This window comes from Megalops cyprinoides, chromosome 7, assembly GCF_013368585.1.
Source record: "Megalops cyprinoides isolate fMegCyp1 chromosome 7, fMegCyp1.pri, whole genome shotgun sequence".
NCBI lineage: Eukaryota > Metazoa > Chordata > Actinopteri > Elopiformes > Megalopidae > Megalops > Megalops cyprinoides.
The window spans coordinates 22,819,958-22,840,696 of record NC_050589.1 but is presented as its reverse complement, the minus strand read 5'-3'; the positions used below and the strand labels follow the sequence as shown (position 1 = coordinate 22,840,696).

Sequence of the window (20,739 nt, the reverse complement as noted above, 5' to 3'; positions counted from 1 at the left end):
CTGCCATATGTTAAGATTTTAAACTGTATGCTGAAGACATTTTTGGTATATAATTACCTTAATTTACAATTATGCTCAGTAATATGCATTCCAGAGCACAGTTTTAATGATATTTTAATCTCTAAGTTCCCACCAGACAGCCCAGAGTGATCTTTTTTCAGTTTCTGAACTTGCCTTCTTTTCCTCCTGACTCGAGCCAGTGCGGGCACAAGGTTCGAAATCAACATTTCTCTCTTTCTCTCTCTCTCTCCATGCAGTGCGTTCGGGAGCAAGGTTCACTACCCTACAATCTCGATGTATTTCGTTTGCGAGCCGCAAAGGTAGGAAGTAGTAGGCGGTGCATTACTGTGTGAGGTCACATTGCAGCCAAGCTCCTGTATCCCTTTTACCAAAGCAGCATAAAAATAACGTAAAAATGTTCAATTGATAGGGGCTTCGTTTCTTTCAATGGCTTGCATTAAGGGACTTCAAACAATGTAGCTGAAGAGCCCTCCATAAAACATTATTTAAATTCATCTAGAATATTTGCACATAATTGCTTTTGCCACCACCACAAGCAGTATTTGAATTCTGTGAAGCCCCCCCTCCCCCATCCCAGTGTAAGGGCTTCAGATTTCATATTTACAGATTGCTGTTGTCACGTATTTCTGAAAAAGCGGCTCTTTTGATTTGAGAACAGACTGGAAGAGATCTGAAATTGCCATATTGATGTTTGCATGTTTATGAATTAGTAAAATAGTGTACAGTCATTGTGTATTTCTGCATATGACAGAGCAATCTTTAAAAATAGAATATCCTGCTTAATCAAAACTGCTCAGCAGTATTTTCACAGACGCAGACATTAAAAAAAAGATGTGGCGCCTTATTATTAATTAAATGAGGGGAGGTATTTTTGGAGACAGGTAGCTCCACGAATGTGAATGCAGAATTATTTATGGAATAATTTCACCGCTGCATACCCTAATGGGACCCAAAGCGTCAGATGCATTTTATATCATGGGGGATTCTGCTGGTTGCATTGCATAAGTGAATGCCCCACACCTTCTCTGAATGCTAACTTGGGCTTGCTCATATGTGGCTGGGGCTAGTCAACTCTCAGATCTTTTTCACCTTCTTAGGCAGTGGGACCTGCACACCTGGAATGTCTGTAATGTACTGTATGTGGAACACATATGTAGCATGTAGGTGCTCTGTAAGTTGTGTGATGTGCATTTATGTTTTGGATGACTCTGACTACCCAGACCCCTGGCTAAAACTTCTCATCCTCAGTGAATTTCAGCAGTGACTATATAAGCTATATAAACAAAACTCATCTATTTATTATTATTATTATTTGTTAAGTCTTAGTGTATTTCTATGGAAAAGCCACTAATATCAATCACTTAATTGGCAATATGTAGTAATCTACTGGCAATGCATGCAGAAAAATCTGTGAGATGCTTCTTTTTGCATGTCCTGACCTGATGCACACACCATCATATTTTAACTCTTTGTATTTTAATACTGTCATGATGTGCATAATTCTCTGTAAAGTGTGGGATAAAGCATGATATCAAATGTAAATATAAGAGTACATGCTAAAAGTGTACCCTATGCTGCACTTGGCACCCCAAAGAAATTGGCTGAGTATCTTTGACACAAATCTCATATCCACATTCACTCCTCAGCACTCTCCTCTGGTTCAGAGAATATCACACCCAGTAATCTATGTGGCACTGACCTTGACGTTAATGAGGTCTAGTAGACGTATGGTTGACTGCCCTGAGGTCAAGAGAGGCACGACCAGAGAAGAAGGCTTTTCTTTTCCAGATATGGCATGCTGCCTTTATCACAGGATGGTGAAGGGCCAGAGACGGATCTCATCAGCATTCAACAAATAGCTGTGTAAAAGGCTCTCTGTCAGTGTCAGAAAACTGTAAGAATATAAATATATATACACATAGTATATATAGTACATTACTAATCCAGTGTTTGGAATCACCTTTAAATATCTATGTCTGTAGTCAAGCTATCACATTGCCTATGCGGACCATCCATAAATAAAAGATGTCCATTTTTCAAAACTCCTTGCTGTAATATGCCACGTGCATTGCAGTTATTTTCAGTTAATTTCCCCTGAAGTACCGTGCTCAGCGCTCAAGGGATAGAGCATTTATATTCAGCAGAGGAGAGGAAAGGGAGAAGATCCTGCTTTCGATGAGGGAGCTCCTCCCATCTGACATGTTGATGGCATCGAACACACTCCTCCTCAGAGCTCCGCAGTAGGGAACTCTGAGGTCAAGCAGTGGGTATTGATATTATGTTGATGATGATGATGATGATGATTATTATTATTGTTAGTGCCCATTATTATTACCAACTCTTTGTTTAGCAGATGCTGTTCCCAGGGGTGACTCACCTTTCAGGGCAGTGTGAGCTCTTCTCTTCAGAGCACATGGCTCCAAAGACTGAGCCAAGATTGTTTTAAATTCACTATGTATGTATAAAACTGTTAAGAGGTGCTCAGAGCTGCTGGGTGGTGCAAAATACATAGTCTTACATTCAATTATGTAGTCATGCTGTTAAGTGCTCATTACTCATGATAAATGCTGTCACATTTTACGCACCTAACTTGAGCTGTCTTTTTCCTGGTTTTGAAGAATTCAGTGAAACAATAAAATGGTTCTCTATAGTTACTACACACACACCATATACAGGGATACCTGTATCCTGACAGTAAGGAGCTATATCTGCTGAAATATGTGTGCAATTATTGCCCGAGTTTAGCACTTATTTATTGGACATCCTGAAAACAGTGGTGGGTGTAATTTTATGGCATGGAACTTTTATTACATTTTTTAAAATTTATGATAGAATAGCTTACTGTATGGAGGATAAGGACTTATTTTTGCTCAATGCTATACAAAAATTGACTAAGGAACAAAGTAATGCCTCCTGACATTAAGTGGACAGGATACCTCAATAGCCACTTAGTATATGTGCTTACTAATTTCAGCATATATTTACAGTACCAGGCACATAGAATCAGAGGGTTGTGGGTTCAGATCATGGGTTACGACACTGCTGCTACATCCTTGTGCATCTCACTTGCTCCATGCCACTCCATCTGCATAAATGGTTTACACAATGTGCAAAGTGTGAAATTGCAAGCATTCTAATTCGGCCTGGATAAGGCAGTCTGCCAACCGATTAAATAAAGCAGCAAAATACAATGGAATGTGTGTGGTACGGAGATGTTGGTCCACCCTCTCTCTGTGTGGTCCCAACCATAGAAACAGATGTCGTATTTTTGTCTTCGCCTGTGTAGGTGTGCTAACATGCAGGGTCGGTGCATGGCGCTCCCCGCCTGAAGAAAAGGAAGCTTGGACTGCCATGCTGTTTGTAATGAACCCCCTTTGCAAGAGGCACCAGGGCAAGGCTGTGAACCAGCGGCTGAGCGGAGAGTGTCTTTGGGCCTTAAGATGCTTTCCCGCAAGCTTCTCTGCCTCGAACCCGCGCAGTGCATGCAAATTGAAATCCTAAGTGAAATGAACGAGTGGGAGTGGGATTAAGCCACCACTCTGAAGCACTGGGGGCAAACCGCACTCTCCTGCATACAGATGAACTGAAGTGTTTTCCACTGATGTAGTAAAGAGGAAGACAAAGAAAGGGAAGAAGAAGCATCCAAGCACCCTTTGAACAAATGGGGCCTGATGCCCATTCTCATGCTAATCATAATGGTCACAATGCAGCATGGTAATCAATTACAGCAATGGAAGAAGGAGATGGAGCCACCATCTTCAGAGATACTTACTTAACTGAACTTACTCAATAATCCTTAATTGATTCCTTGTATGTCTTTAAATCCTGCAATTAATGTTCAAACAATTTTAGTTCAGTGGGTGGCTGTTACATTTTCACAGCCCTGGTAATTCATATTTGGACGAGGGACTTTCTGAAAGCATAGTGAAAGCCTGGTCACCCGGGGGACGATGAGCTAATTCCACAGGATGTGCGCACTCCTCCAAAGTGTTGAGATTAGACCTTAGTCACCGCGATTCCACCGTGCACTTCCGTCACACTCAGTGCAGAGCATCCTGTGATATGGAAACATGGGTTGCTGCACAGAGACCAAAAACAACACTCAGTGGTGTGATATGGGGTTTGTATATGTGCATCTAGTAAACTCGACTCCTAAATGCTTTTGCTTTTATGTGTACTTTTACAAACATTGATACATATGATCTAAATGTGATACATTTATTTCACCAACTCAGGAAAAGTTCTTCTGGATGACCAGCAGTGTTTGAGGCTAATACTATACTTTTCCATTGCTCAGACTTGAGAACACCGCTAGCCCATTATAGGCCAGTGCTGAAGACGGTGAGAAAGCACAGCATTCAGCACTGCATGCTGTCCAACTCATGCTGTCCAACTCTGCAGCCACGGCTGTGCTGCATTCCCAAATACACACCCGGGCTGCATTATCTCATCAGCCTAGAATTTTAATTTGGAGAACATGCTCTTCTTTGGTGGAAAACCCCTGATGTCAGTGCCTTTTTTTATGGCCAGGCTCTTCTGCATTTCACCTCTGCCCTCCTATAGCTTCCTCTGGAAACAGAAGTACCTTGCCTGGTCCCCACTGCCTGCACACACAGCCACCTTCTCTGCCAGATAGCCCATTACACACCCTATGCTTTCACTGCCTGCAAATGTGCCGTATTTGAATGACTCTCCTTATTTTTTTTTTTGTTTTCCTATTGTAGTGATGTCTTTACTTTTTGCTGTTCTTTTTGTGCTTCGCTGGTATTGAAGTCACATGGTTGCAACGTATCCACTGCTTTGGTCTGATGTACCTGCCACCCCGTGATACTGTGCCAACACCATGCTTTGTTAGTTTGGCTGACTGTCTAAGGATCATGTATATCAGAATCAGAATCAGATCAGAATAGACTTTATTGTCATTGCACGGTGGGGTTGCAACAAAATTGTTGGTGGTCTGCCTTAATAAAGGATATATAATAATTATATTATAATGGCCACCAAAAAAGTGAAATGCAGAATTCATATTGTCAGTATCTATAGTGTGGATATGCAATGAGGTTTGTAAGGGCTCCATTACCATCGCCCATAAACAGATGCATGCCCCCTCTATGCAGTATAGTAATGGATGTCAATATTGGTCTACCCAGCTCTGATTCAGGTGGGAACAAATAGATTTTTGTTCATCTCAAAACCCTTTGGCTCCTTTGACCCACGCAGGAATGGACAGTTTGCCCTGCTTCAGGGAGAGAGCTCCTCTCAATGTGTGGGAAGGGGAATCAGCCAGTGATGTGATTGAGTGGTCCCAAGTGGAGGGACAGTGGGGCAACGTCAGCCATGCGTAAAGCAGGCAGCTCTGTGATAAGCCCAGCTTTTGTGGCTTAGAGCGAACCCTCTTGGTGAACTGACAGATTCCCATCAACAGAAGCTCTCAGTGGTGAGGAATGTGAGGTAATGGGTTTAGTGTCTACACTATCCCTTGGGGGATGCTTGCGTTCTCCGGATGGGGTTTGTGGGTCACAGGAGGTCATTCAAGGATCAACAAAAATACCCGCCTCCTTTTCTCTGTTCCCAAGGGCACATATAATAGCCTCTGAAGAGACTGAATGTAGGGAAAATCTACTGATTGACTGTAACTACTTGTTACACTTTATGTGTTTTTCAGATACGTTTTGATAAATTTTGTAGAGAATTTGACATATAATTAACAATTACATATACTTGTACATATGGATATGGTATATGTGGGTGTATGTGAGGTGTGTTTTGAAAGCTGATGAAGGTACCCTTTGAGGTGAAAATTATGTACCAAAAATGACTAAAACAATATACTTAAATAACATTTATATCGAGCCATTTCAGAAATAAACCTATAGTAATAAAACTGCACTGTATGACAATGAACAGAAGTGTTATGGAATAGACACACCTTACCATAGACATAAAATTGTGTACTTAGGACTAGAATAAGCATGTCGTCTGCTCACAAAATGGCTCTGGTTTTAACCTGCCCCCGACAAAAAAATGTAAAACTTTTAAGATACAATTAATATTGTTCTGTGGTACAATGCAGTTTTTTTTATTGAAATAAACATGTTTTGTGGTAATTAAAAAAGAAACATTTAGTCAAATTTTATATTAAAAGGCTAAGCTTTGTCATAGGTGAGGAAACAAAACCCTATATATGTTATATTCTCATAAACTATTATGATCGTCTAATGGAAAATGTAGAAAATTCTAATTCAGTTTAGACATGTTCTAGACTGTATTATATTTGTTATTGTATGTCATGTCAATATATGTACATTGCAAAACACTGGCTAAGTGCAAGTGCTAGATTTTCATAATGCTGATTCTCCTTCCATGGCTAATACTATTATTACTTATACTACTAATAATATTAAATTCTCTCTAAGATGTAGTAAAATTAATTTTACCATTACTTTACAAACTTGTGTAAGTGGAAATGTATGTGTAGTTTTCCTCATACATGTTCAAAGCTACATACAGTAATACAGTTTCAATGTATATTGAGGCACCTTGCTCACCCATTTGAAAAAAGGTTACCTTTCAATAAGAACCTGTGGCATTTATATGAAGAGACATCCCTGTTGTTACAATATGTAATGACAGACTTTTCCTACTTAGGAACAGTCCCTCTAGCAACAGGATCTGATATTTTATGTATTTGTACAATGAAGTACATTTTCATAATCCAACAAGCCTCTAATGCTGCTCCATTTAGCCACTTCTTACAATTATGGAAAACGAGGTTTGTAAAAGTATTTTTATGTATAAAAGTAAAAGTGCTAGGTCCCCGTGTAAGTATGTCTTTGATTGAATGCTTTCATTTAAATGGGGGCCAAGGAAGCACTAAACGGCAAAAGAAAGGTTTGTTGGCTTCGTTCTATTTGCCATTCGTCTGTTTGTTGTTTATAACCATGATAAAATGTTGCTGTCGACAACCCAAAGGCCCACATTAATTGTTCGGTTTTCTGATTCTAATTCATTATTGTGAATTGGTGGTAGCTGCAATCAGCGAAAAAAATTCCTTTATAAATCGAAAAATCTAACACTTACATTACTACTCTAAATTAAGGGAAATTGTTAGATTGGATAGAGGCATATATTTAGGTTTTATGTTTGCAATTAAATTATATTTCTATACTTCTATGAAGACTTTCTATGAAATAAAACAGGTTATTCAGGACCATGCAACAAACTACGTTTTTTGGAGAGAACAAGCATAATCATTATGCGTTACATTTGTAACGTCACAGTAATTCACTAAAAATATAGTTTCTGAAGCATGTTTCCCCTGATTGACTTTATTTGTACTTTGTAAAGAGCAGACTTTGTATGCTCTATGCTCTAAGTGCTCCGGTTTTCTTAGACTGGAAGAACCACATCATTCACGTTCGGACACATAAAGATAAAACAGTTGCAGCAAAGATTTCTTGGATAAGCATGTAAGTAAATACGTTGGATTGTTTTTGGATGACCGGAGAGACAATTTCACATCAAGGGAGTGTAGTTACTACAAGCGTAGCCTATAAAACTGTGATATCGGTGAGCCTATTACTTTACCTGTTTAGATGCACGTCTCTCGATACAGGCCCGATTGCATTTGTTATTTGAGTGCAAAAGGATATGAAAGGTTAAAATAACTACAAAGAAACCTAAACAAAGGCTTTACCAGTGGGACCGCAGGTTGTCCCATTATTTACGTTCATCTTTCGCGCCACCGAATGAGCTGGCACAGCAGCTAAGTGGAGAACGAAAAAAAAAAATCTAAATTTGTACCAGGAAAGGGGGTCAGAGGACCGAGCCCGTCAGTGGGAATATTCTCCAATGGATTTCCGGCGTTCTACGGGATAGCTTATGATGTTTTTCCTTCATTACTTTACCAAGGGATTCCTACACAAGCATAAAATTAATAATTTATTCACATGCTCGAGTCACTTAGCCCGCATTGATTTACTTATGCTGCATTTCCTTTCATTCACAAAGCCTTTTAAGTAAGTCCTGAAACAGCTAGCCCGGTGAAGGCTACAGTCGCAAAGAGGGGCAGTGAAGTAAGGAGAAGGCGTAATGACAGGTCGTAGGAGATGCGAATAAATGCGAATTCGAATGATAAACCATCGGTTTAGAAGACAAGGAAATAAATCGCTGCTCGGGAGATGGCGTTTTAGCACTCGTACGAGTTTCAGTCCGTCGGTATAGCATGGGTACTATTTTTTTTTCTGGGTGAAAAGTGACTGACTTCTTCCCGTCGTTTCCTCCAGCAATGAAACCCAATCTGTCATGCGGCGCTGCGTTAAATGAACTCGGGAGATCTCGGGTGGGTGTGCGCTCTCCTGTGTGCAAGCTACGTTATAACCACTGCCCAGTGGACATCCTCCTCCCAGCGTAGCGCGTTTTATTGCACAGATTCTAGAAGGGGGTATCTGACTCTATTTTTGTAGTTCGGTTTCTACCTTTCCGTCTGCCTCCCCTCCTGTTCTCTTCCTGGCTTCCGTCAGCACTTTCCCACTAATTCCTGCTTGAGTGAACCTGCTTCGCTGCATGACTTGTCATGAAAGCTGAAGAGGGCTTACTATAAGTATAATCGAAAACATAAAAGGACCTACGGCTGCGTTTAACCGGCCGGGAAAGTATGTCGTAATTTGGAGCAATAACAGCTACAACATCAACAAAAAGAGAAGATTCGTCGCAGGTCTCAGTAGGGCTTGCTCTCCCTCTCTCTAATCCTTTTTGATATCTCTGTCCTTCTCTCTACACTGTGGCGGTGAAAGGGCAGCGCGGAAGCACAGTAGGTCACCCTTGTCATTTTATATGACTTTGCTTACTGCGGGAGTAGTAAGCAACTAGATAGCTTGCCTCATCACTCCAATGCCAGTCCGCAGGAAAGAATTGCCATATTCAAGACAGCCCGAAGACAACGCGAAAGACTAAAGTGTTGTGCCGGTTCCTGGTTGGTCGTTTTCTTGACAGAGCATTGGAACCCACAGGACTAAAAATATGAGTAGGAATTAAGTGATTATTCGGTCCATCGTTTTCAGGTTATTTTTGCAACCAGCATAGGGAGGCGCATCAGAACAGAAACGAAACTGCTGTAAGCCAGGAACTCGTTTAAGACGCAAGAAAACACAAAGATGCTGTGGCATTTGAGTACCAGCTTTTTGCATGTGTGTTGTGTTTCTTTCTTTCTACTTTGGATAACACTTGGTACGACTGTCGTCGATGTGGTCGGGTCACAACAAGGGATTCCTTTATCTGTGTAAGTGCTTGAACGTTTCAACGCCGAAGTTGAGGGCAGACGATGTTTTGTGTCAGTTGCATGATATTTGAAACTTACGTAGGTATTGTAAGTTTAATCATTTTTCATAAAATTCTGCAGCGTTTTCCTTAACTGTGATTTCAATTGATTGTATAGCACAAGTAAACTTAATTTTCTTGTATCGCTATGTGAGCCTGGAGTTGCATGCAGGCGATTCAAGCGCCAAGAGTAAAGTGTTTCTCACCAAACTTCTTTTTTGGAAAAAAAAATCTGCTTGACTTTTTTTTTTTTTTTTTTTTTTTGGAAATAATAATCTTTAATGTATTAACAAAAATGATCTATACATTGTATTAATGTTACTGTTTGTTCAAAAGCTTTCATCTGTCTCATGTTCACCTGGGCTACTCTACCAAGTTAGAACCTGGTAGTCAAAGAAACTTTTTGTAGTTGTAGTGACAGTACTGGAAATTACAAAGAGAAGAAGTATTGGACAAAATTTATGTTTGTGGTTTGTTGTAACACAGTCTTATCTCAGGTATATGTAGTCTCTTAAATGTCTGTAAAACCTTTTAGGATCAAATGATATTTTATAGAGATCATTTATTGTGCAGGGCACCATTTCAAGGTGTCAAAGGAAAAACTCTTTAACACTTTATCTCACACAATGCAGTTTCCCTCTTGTGTGCACCTTTACCTGTTTTGGAGCATTGTTTGAAAGGCAACATAATTGAATACAGTATGGGGCAAATATGTCAGACCTTAGCTGTCATGGCAGTTAATCATGACTGATGAATATGGGAGTCCTGAGCTGCATGCTAGGCACATGAGCTGCATGTTAGGCACAGTGTAAAAGGCATGCACACTGACTCCTCTTTGGTGGTGTTATTGTTTGCAGCGTGAAGTTATGGGCCTCAGCCTTTGGAGGTGAAATCAAATCCATCTCAGCCAAGTATTCAGGTTCCCAGCTGCTGCAGAAGGTATGCTTTTCTTTATAGCATCGGTGCCTTTTCGATGTATGGATTCCAGTGAATCAATGAACCGGGAGTCACTTTCTTTCCTTTTTTTTCCGTTGCATGTGCTGGTTTCTCATACAGTAAGTCACAATACAGTCAGTGTCTCTGACTCTCAGACTGACAGGCCTTCACTGGTGTGATGCTGAACTAGAATCAGTCAAGGGGGCAGACACTATGAAGTCTGGTCTCTGCGAAATCGATTCAGCCATATACCAAAGAAATGGAAAAAGTCCCTTCTACAACACTTTTAGGACTTGTCTCATAATGTGTTGAACATTACAGTTTCTTAGGGGTGCACAGGTGGGCAGTATCATATTTCTTGAAATCTGTACCCCAAAGACAGAACATTAGACTTCATCTCTAACAGAAACTGAGGTGAGTGGTATGATTGTAAAAAGGTAGTAGTTAAAAAAAAGTCACTCAGGAGACAGAAATTGTGCATCCTTTAGATAACATTCATTTTACTGCTAAGCAACTAATTTGTTCATACATTATCAAGTGTACACCCCTTTTTAATGTTCTTACGATGTGTTTAGCTTGATGTAAATCTCCCGGTGTTGGGTCACTAAAATGGTTGCTCTGATGCATAGCAAAGTGCAGGTGTTGTTTCGCTGATGTGTAACATGCCATATCTTACAGCCCTGCAATGGCTGGTATGGGCTGATGAATACGGCGGTATTGTGTATCATAACTGCAGTCCCACAATCCCTTTATTCCCCCATCGTCTGGCCCCAGTGCCGGGGTGCATTGCATCATTCCAGATAAGAGGAATGAGTGTGGTTATCTCTTCTCCTCAGCTGCACAGCTGGGTCGTACCCCCCTGCTTTTCTGCATGCGGCAGAAAAAAATGGGACAGTCAATTAAATTCAAATGAGGGGATAAGGATTGATTTAAAAAAAAAACCTTGATCAGAAAATGCATCTTTGTTCATTCCATCCAACCTTAAACACACAAAAAAACGGCAGTATTGAGGAATGTTGGCGATCTGCAAAGCTATTCACTAATTTACTGATTGTCTCATTGAGAAGGTTAAAAAACATGAAGTACTGCAAGAAAAATGGAAACAAGTATGTACAGATAAACTGTTAACTGATGTTTCTCGGTTTTTTTTTATTGTATGGTACATTGAAAAATATTAAAGCCAATTCTCAGTTTAAGGTTCAATAATATTTTCATGAATATGTGTAATTTGTAAAATGATGTTCATACACATCGTATTTTATTTCCCAAGTAATTATTTAGTGCATTGTATTTATAACATTTGCAACAATGATTCCTTTTAAAAAAATCTGTGAGCATTTTCATTGAGCAGTGTAAGGGTTAATTATTTAGCATATGTTTGATTGGCAGAGAGATTTTAATTGGCTGCGGCAGTCCCAGGGGGTAGTGTGATAATGCCTCCCTTGTGGCCGGATTGGCTTTTAAATGGTCCAAAAAAGAAGGGAAAAAAAAACTAAATGAAAGGCAGACAGGAAAGATTAGCACCCATAATAGTCTCCTTTGAGGGGGAAACTGATGGGCAGTCATTCATTGTTATTTGCTTGACCCCTGTAAATCAAGGCTCATGGAGTATATGTATAAAGATAAATTCATTTACACTGTGTAATTTTAATTCTGTTTGAAATTATAAATCACTTGGGAGATTTTTTGCCATTTGTTTTGTGTTGTACAACCTGCAGCCAAATTAAACTGTTATTTATTCTTGGTGTGGAATAAGTGATGTGTCCATTCTGTTTAGTGATCTGAGAACCCATAGATAAAGAGGAGCTTTAAATTTGAAGTTTTTTTGCTTGAAGGAAATAATTAAGGTTTGGAAAACATAGAACATTTTATTTAACAGGACGTGTGATTTGGTGTCATAGGTTAACAAAGAAAAAGGATTAGAAATTGATTTCCATTTGTAATGAACACGGCACCAGTGGTAAATGAACAAATCCTTCACACCCAGCGAACATAGCCTGATTTTTTTCCAATCTCTACCCTAGACAACCTCAGCGCATTGAGATGTAGCTCTCAGCACATGCAGAAATGTAGATTGCTACAGTTGTAAAAAGGAAAATATAACAAAAAAAGACTGCAGTGGTGGTGTTGCTAATTCGTCAAATTTTTACAGCTGTCACCAAGATTTGAGTCCATAAAAGAAACTGTCAGCCTCCCGCAGAAGCACTTTCGTCCTCCGTAGAGTAGCTGGCAAAATCATTTACGATATCCGCCGCTTCCCTGGTAGAACTGCAATCCGAATTAGCTGGCTTGTGCAGCCCCCAACAACCTCTCACCAGGTAGGATGACTGATGGATTTGCATTGTCTCCGCTCCTCTCTTGAGTTCGGCACATGTAAAGAGGATTTGTGCCCATCATGCGTAGGGTGGCGTCGTGTGCCACTATTGTGGAGAAAGGGATTTTTGACTCCAGCTGCATCCGTTTGCTCAGGAGTGTTTCAAAACCATGGCCACAGCAAATACAGGGTTACGATGCAGACTATTCATAGCAAAACAAAGACAATATGTATGTATAACACATGATTAAAATTTTAAAAGAATCCTGCAGCCCTAACATGTGTATATATGTATTCATTATTCAGGTGATATGATAAACATTTGTCTGGTTTTTCAATGGTTTAACACAGGCTGCTCCAGCTCCTCCTGAGAATGGTATATTCAGACACTGTAAAGAATTTTTAATGTTTTGTATCAGCTCTTTGCGTTTTCTATTCATTTTCATTTACATTTGATTTTTAAGATAATACTGTTATGGTGCAGTGGCCACTACTTAATTTCTTTAGTGAAAGTAACTAGTGACAATTGCTTAAGAATCTGCTGCAAATATGCGAACAAACACGTGATCTGTCTGACAGTGATACATTGATGTTGATGGTTTTAAACTAAATTTCTTTAGCTCAGTGGCAAATAGTGTCCTGTATAGTGCTGGATGAAATGGCACCCCAGACTGTATTTATTTTGACAGACATGATTTTAAGTGGTTGTTCCTCCTTACTGATTGTAAAGCAAACAGCCATTGGACTCAGTCCCCATTGGCAGCAAACTTTGATGAGGTCATCGGCTCCCTCACAACAACCTCTTGCAGGCAAATTAAAGAGCCATAAATGTGACTTTCGTCCTTTGCATCAACAAAAATAACGACATACGTGTGTATGTGTCTCTCACAGATGGGTGTGATGTGAACAGAATGTATTTATCAAATGGACCACACATGTTGTGCTGTGGTTAAAAAAAAATGTAAAATAAATCTTTTAACATTGCTCTTAATCTCTTAAACATTGTTAATCGTGGTAGCTGCAAGTGCATAATCCAAGAAGTCTTTTTTTTCTGATTGGAGATGCTGCCAAAGATCGTATCTTCCTGTTTTCTGCTGCTGAAGGACTTTGAGTAGGCTCACTGTCAAACATGTGTCGTTTACAGTCTTCTCTGTTCACTTTAGAGCTGAGCTGGTTATTAATAGCCATATGGGGGAGTGACGGTGAGCTCAACCACAGTAAGGGTTGTTGTCACTGGAAGAGGATACTAAAAAAAAAAAAAAAAAAAAAAAAAAACTATCTTTTATAAGCCCCAACCTCCCAGTCAAACACAGTGCCTAAAAATACTGAAGTATTGTAGCATCATGGAGGCTGGTTCCTAGTCATTTATGTTTATTCACACGTACACAGTAGAAACAGAAATATATCATAATGTATACATTCCATGTGTATTAAGCATGTGTATATATATATATAGTATGTGTGTGAAATTAATAGACCGCAAACTGTGCTGGATATCTCTATGCAAATTTAAGTTATATATGTTTATTATTATATGTTAAGCATAATATATTTTTAAAGAATTTAGTGGGGAGTGTAGCACTGTGTATTATATATATATATATATATATATATAGGGAATGTCTGGGATGATTTTAGAAAATCCCAGCCTTTTTTGTGTGTCAGACTGGCCCTTTCAGTGAGAAGGAGAGAGAAAAGCAGCCATATTTTATGGCTTAGCATTGACTCATCCCCCCCCTCCACCCCCTACAAGCCTATATTAAAAAGTCACTTCCTCTACCTATTGGAAAATTCTAGCATTTCAAGGTTAAGCGAGCCCCAGACTCCATGCAGATGCGGGAGAGATGGGGTAGACAGGGCCGTGAATGGATGCAGACATGGAGGGGAGGAGACCAGAGTGATCACTCCAAGCTTTCTCTGATCAATACGCTTCCATTTTCAGACCTTATGCAAATTGCCTCATCCTGAAACGCAAAGCTAGACACATATTTACACCGCAGCCGTGACAGTGAGTTTTCACCAGCTCCATGAACTGAGGGTATATAATGGGACTCATATATTTGATATTACAGTGTGGTGGCAAAGACACGCCGTGTGTTTGTCTGCTATTATGATTTCCAATTCTGAACTTTAATTTCATGTGTCATTGATCACATATATATGTATGTAAGGGAATAGTGATGGATTCTTTTGTATATTTGTGCATTTTTTTTCCCACTGCTTGTGTAACTTGGTTTGTAAAATGGACCTTTTATGGTGAAATAGGTCTGTTCCATGTAAATGGACAGTATCTATCTATGGATGTGTAACCGGGCAAAAAATGCACTTTTGTCTTTGGGCAATTTTTTATTCATATGGGTCGTTTCTCTGCTTCTTTGGGAAAAAAAGCAGCCCTTCGGTGACGTGCCTGTGAACGTTACCGGACAGAATGGTGAAGCGTCAGATTGCAGTGAAAAAGGGAGGCATTTCAGTGACCGCGGCGAATCACCGCCGGACCGTGTTGGGGGGGGGGGCGCGTTTTGAGAGACAGGCTGATCAGACCTGCAAACTGGCACCATTACCAACAAGGAAAGGCAAACCTATCCCCCCAGGATCCCCTGTTCAATTGAAATATGTCAGTGTGAAATAATTGCATTTTCCCCCTTAATCGTTTCGTGAGGGGAAAGGAGATGCCGTTGCCCCGTGTCGGGGGCTGTTGCGGCGGCGGCGGCTGGAGCGCAGCGCGAGGCGGAGGGTAGAGTGTGCTTCCGCTGGATGCAGATGGCTTATGGCTCCCAGCCACGATGCTCAGCTCGCCTCCCGGTCTCCCGCTGCTTCCATTATCAGTGGTAATTTCTGTCGCCGCGGCGCCGGGAAGCCGCACATTCCAAACATGTGCAGGTGGAGAGAATTCTCGAAAATCAGCGTTCGCCATTTCAGAGGAAGATGCCAGCCATATTAGCCGAGCACCGAAACACGTGCACTGCCGCCTCTGTGCTAGGTGCTTTGAGTGCGTACGACCTATGGTCTTCACTTTATCAATTGCTCTGTTTGCCACTGCTGGAAATGCATGAAATGTCATTCCTCCTCTCAGTGCAGAAGATAAAGAATTTGCCACATATATATGTCACCTTTGACCTTTGATGTAGGTTCATATTTTATCCATATAAGGAAAAAAATTAAAATGGCAACAACTGTTTTAATTATTTACATTGACTGCAAGTAAAAAATAGATGTATATAGTAATTTGAATAATAATAGTTTAGTTAATCTACTGTGTGTATTTATTAATTTATCATTGTGCAAAAACTGTTCAGTTGCTATCATCCACTGCAGGTTCAGTATGACCCAAGCAGCGTTCGGTAAGAGCTCACATATATCCTGTGTGCTGTCTGCGTGAATGCTCAGAGCGTCAGGAAAGGTAGCAGCACCACCGAACACGTGGTCGCGATCAAACCACAGCAGCGTGTAGATACTGCAGGAAGCAGCACTGCGGGAATGGGGCAGGGGAGATCTGCAGCTGCAGACTCGGGAAGGGACACACAGGGACACACCGGTGGATCGCAATATCGGGGAAAAAGGGATTTAGCTGGATTTCGTTCACCCCTGTGATTTTCATGAGGTTGGCCTGGGGCGAACTGCTACTTCTCACCAACCCCCCTCCCGCCACCACCCTGATAAGATCACACAAAAAAGCAAGCCACATGCAAGCAGAAAAATCTGAATGGAAGGAGTGGGGAGTGTGTTTGCTGTCAGTGCTGGCTTAACCTGCCACGGCCCCTCTGTTCACCTCTAGCTTTTTATGAGGAATTGATATATTCACGCTTTTGTCACGGGTCATTTAGCCAAAAACCATTTCCATTCTCCTCGTTTTGAAATTAAAAGGTGCGTATTTTCTGTTGCAATGGAAAGTCTGTTAGGAAGTCCTGGAAAGACTGCAGGTTGAAGAAACCACAGCACAAGTATTGACAAATAATGTGTGGCATCCTAAAACACAATTAATTAGAATTGTGTGTGTGTGTGTGTGTGTGTGTGTGCGTGTGTGCGTGCATGCACGCGCATGTTTCTTATATAAATACAAGAAATCTAATGTAGTTACACAAACAATCACACATGTACGTGTGTGTGTATGTATATATGTATATACGTGTAAATACACACAGATCTATAGAATAAAATATACATTTATACACACACAGCCACACACACACACATCTAATATATATCTATTATATAGTATTATTTCATATTATTTACACACATTTGTATTTGTACATTCTGTAAGTGTTTAAATGTCATTATCAAAATGTGGCAAATACTTCCACATGTGATCCTCAAAGAATATAGTAAGATAATATGCAGATATTACCTGTGCGGAATGCTCAGGTAATATCTGCATAATATGCATTGCATAATATGCTAATAAATGCTTCTCTGGGTGCAATGCACCACTACTCTCAAGAAATCCAACACAAATCTGATCTCCTAACATGACAGGAGATTTAATGCAACGTTGTGGCTGTCCTAGGTGAAGAGGACTATCACATCACAGAGGCAATGGTGTTGTTACCAGCAGAGTTTTCAGGGGTACACAATACTTTGAATGACTCACAGATATGTGTACTGAATGACTCAAAAGTATTTGCCCCAAAACAGCACACAATTTGTCCACAACAAATGACAATTTTTATCTCCCAAAATAACACAAATATAACCCAAAACAACTGAGAAATGCATTCTTTTGAACAACAGGATTTCAGTGCTAAAAAACAATTCTATGACCCTTAAATCTAGTAGGTTTTTCCTCTAGATGCACTGGAGCCGCACATTTTGTATCTCTGATTTAAATGGGCCAAAAAGCATAAAGAGAGCGCATTTATGTTAAATTGTTTGAGAATAAACTGTTTATTGTTGTAAGAAAACCCCCATTTTAGTCAGAAATACACATTAAAAGACAAAACCAATCTCATGGTTAACTATATGCCATTTTTAAAGTGATGTGCTCTGAGTCAACAAATAATAATATTCTTAATTTTTTTCGTAATGCTGCTGCCAATGAACTACCAGCGGAATACTAAAGTGATGCTAGAGGCTTATAAATAGGAGAGAATACTCTAGTGCCCTATAATAACTGCAGAACTGTTTTATATTAGAGGTGGACACCACATGTTATGGGTGTCAGGATATTTCATACTGTGATACAGCATAAGTGCTGTTGTACTTCCACACGCTGTAGTAGGAATATCTACTCATTTCATCAAATTGAATGTCTGGAATGGCTGGAATGGAAAAAATACAGAGGATACTCACCAAGTGCAGATATTTTACATACTTCTGGAAAGCACACGTGTGTGTGTGTGTGTGTGTGTGTGTGTGTGTATGTATGTATGTATGTGCATATGAAAATTTGATAGTAGATAGGATTGTTATAAGTGCACAAAGTGTATTTTTCAGTGCAATTAAAGGAATTGCAAAAATGCACCTTGAAAACATGCAGAGACTGTGTCAGTAACGCAAAGAGGTTTTCTCCAGTGCAGATGGATTGACTGCGTCTCTGACTGTTCCCTCAGCCAGCCCCTCTTACTGCATCTTGCCCCTTTTTTGTGGAATGAACACAGAGGCTTTCTTATTTTAAATGCTTTTAAAGTAACATATTTGAAAATATGTGAACTGTGTTGCAGTTTTGGGGAAAAATCCAAGCTGTACTTGTTTACCTCAAGTGAAGCAGTTTTTATTACACATATGTAATCAGGAATAATCTGGTTGATTTTAGTTTACACCTAAGCAAACCTCCTGTGTCCTGAATATTATGGGTATCTGTACATAAACTTGCTCTTAGTGACTAGCAAGTCCACATTCAGGTTGTGGTAGTGGCAACTCATCACTAGGTGGCAGATGGAAGAACTGCTACAGTATGGTGCAGGCTAAGGGTCTCTCTTTGCAGAAGTAAAATAAACAAGTCTTAGAAGAACACCGTTAGTCTGCCAGCATCCAGTTAACTCTTGGTTTTGATTTGCCTTTTACAGTGGGTGTGATTTCTTTCTAGGGTGATGACTGTGTATTAGATTTAGCCGGAACGCTTTGAAAAGCTGTCAGAACACAGCAGGGACCGACCTCTCTGGGTTTGTTTGGTTAGATGGATGGTCTTGTTGGGTGTGTGTGCTTGCATTAAAGACCCCATAAACTTTAAGGTAAATTGTGAAAGCACAAGGACTTTCAATTATCATCACTGAAATGAAATGGTATTTCAAAGAGCCATCCTTGTGGAATGATTGTTAGAAAATATAGTGTGATAATGTACCATTCTGAAAATTCAAAATACTTGACATGAGAGTTTGTATACTCACGCTATTCCTCATTAATATATGCTTTGTGTGCTGTTTAGGCGTATCCAATATATTGATTTGTCCTTGTCTTTGAGTAGCAAAGGTATTTTTTTTCAAGTCAGTATCAACATTCAAATACTTACTGTAGTATGAAAATTAGAAGCTTTTAGAGGTTTGCTCTTCACCATATTAATAGGGTTTTCAAGCAGGAAATGTAAGTTGATTTTTTTTGTTTTCCAACAAAAGATCCACAAAACACATTTCCATTTATCTGTCATATTGAAAGGAGAAAATAATACTTTAATGATGAATTATATTTGACTACACAGGGTTAGCATTTAGTGCAACAGCAATTCACTCTGTTGACTCTCCAGTTGCCCTGGCTTCATATTCAATGTCTAGCATGTATGGTTACAGTGAAATACACTTTCTGTGCTTGATCAGGGCTTTAATTTCTGCCAAACAAATCCTTTCTGATCTGTGCTTAAACAGGCAAGTGTGTACATAGGGAATAATCCAGCTTTGCACCAACAAACTGTAAGCGTGTGTTATGACCCACTGTTAAAGGCTAATATGATGCTGGCATGCATTGTGTGTGATTACACATCATCGTACTCTGAATTAGCAAACAGCTTGGGTGTAGTGATTCACAAAAATGTGTTTAACATACAGAGCAAAAGGGCTTTTGCCTTGCATATGTGTTCATGTGGCAACAGGCAAAGATTACACAAAAGTGACACGCCTTCTCATTATGTCGACACTATGCTGTTAGGATGTACAGATTTTTTTTGCTGATCTCAAACTGTAGTTATTTGTAACCAAGACTCTTCATATCTTTTGGGCACAAAAGAATGAATATAGTCAGACTTTACTTTGTGTATAACTTCTTGAATGTATGTGTACAGAGGATCAGCTTGGAGACGTGAATTGATGGCAATATGGCAAAATGTATGGCTCTTGCGGTATTCTCTCCAGTTATTTGCTGACACAAAAATGCATCTGCCTCAGAGATAAGCCGGGAGCCGTCCCTGGGCGTGCTCGTCCTGGAGGGCTTCTTGGCTCACGTTCCATTATAAACTCGCCAGTGATGAATGTGCACAATGGTGATAAATATCCCCTTCACTGCCATTCATCATCAGATGCTATTCAGGCTGGCCGCTGATCGCCGCGGATAAGAACGCAATCAGAGCGGTGTTGGTAATGAAACGGACCCAACTCCCCGCCACCTCTTGCCATCGTCACCTCAAAACATGTGATTATCTGTCTAATTACGTGTTAGAACACTGTGTGAGTAACAGAGGGAGGGTGCTGTGGGATGTGCTTGGAAAGGCATGCTGTTTAGGAAATGTACTCAAGACAGAATTTGTATTACCTTGCCTGACGTAAAAAAAAAAAAATGAAAAAAAATTGGGTTCTCGTTATCTTTTAAGCAGGATGTGTGTGCCATTGTACAACATTAATGTTTATGTACTTTATGTAAGAGAAAAACATCCATCAAAAGGATTGCTTAAAAACTGTTTGCATTCAGCTCTGCCCACATAGAAATAATAATAATAATAATGATAATAATAATAATACATGTTCTTATTCATATGACTGATTGCATTATTACAATACAGTTGCTTTGCTATTGCAGCACAGGAAGTAGTGTGACTGATGGTTTCTGGTGGTTTCATAGGATTCCAAGTTCAATGCCTTGGTGGGGCCTTTCAGCCATATCCTTTAACAAGGTACACAATTGCTTCAGTAAAAAGAATATCTGGGTACTAGTTGTTTATTTCTTTTTTTTTAAGGACAGCTGCATAAGTTGTCCGAGATAAAGGTGTGTATAGCAATTAGTATGTT

General features: G+C 39.8%; 1 protein-coding gene across 1 annotated transcript in view; it reads left to right on the top strand.

Annotated features, from left to right (window-relative positions):
• Nucleotides 1-8,761: 8,761 nt before the first annotated feature.
• cacna2d3a (calcium channel, voltage-dependent, alpha 2/delta subunit 3a) overlaps nucleotides 8,762-20,739 on the top strand; it is a 168,976-nt gene continuing 156,998 nt past the window's right edge. Inside the window, exons 1-2 of the mRNA XM_036532642.1 lie at nucleotides 8,762-9,301; nucleotides 10,197-10,278. Coding sequence (XP_036388535.1) covers nucleotides 9,177-9,301; nucleotides 10,197-10,278 — 207 coding nt within the window. The 5' untranslated portion in view covers nucleotides 8,762-9,176. The remainder of the gene's footprint in view (nucleotides 9,302-10,196; nucleotides 10,279-20,739) is intronic.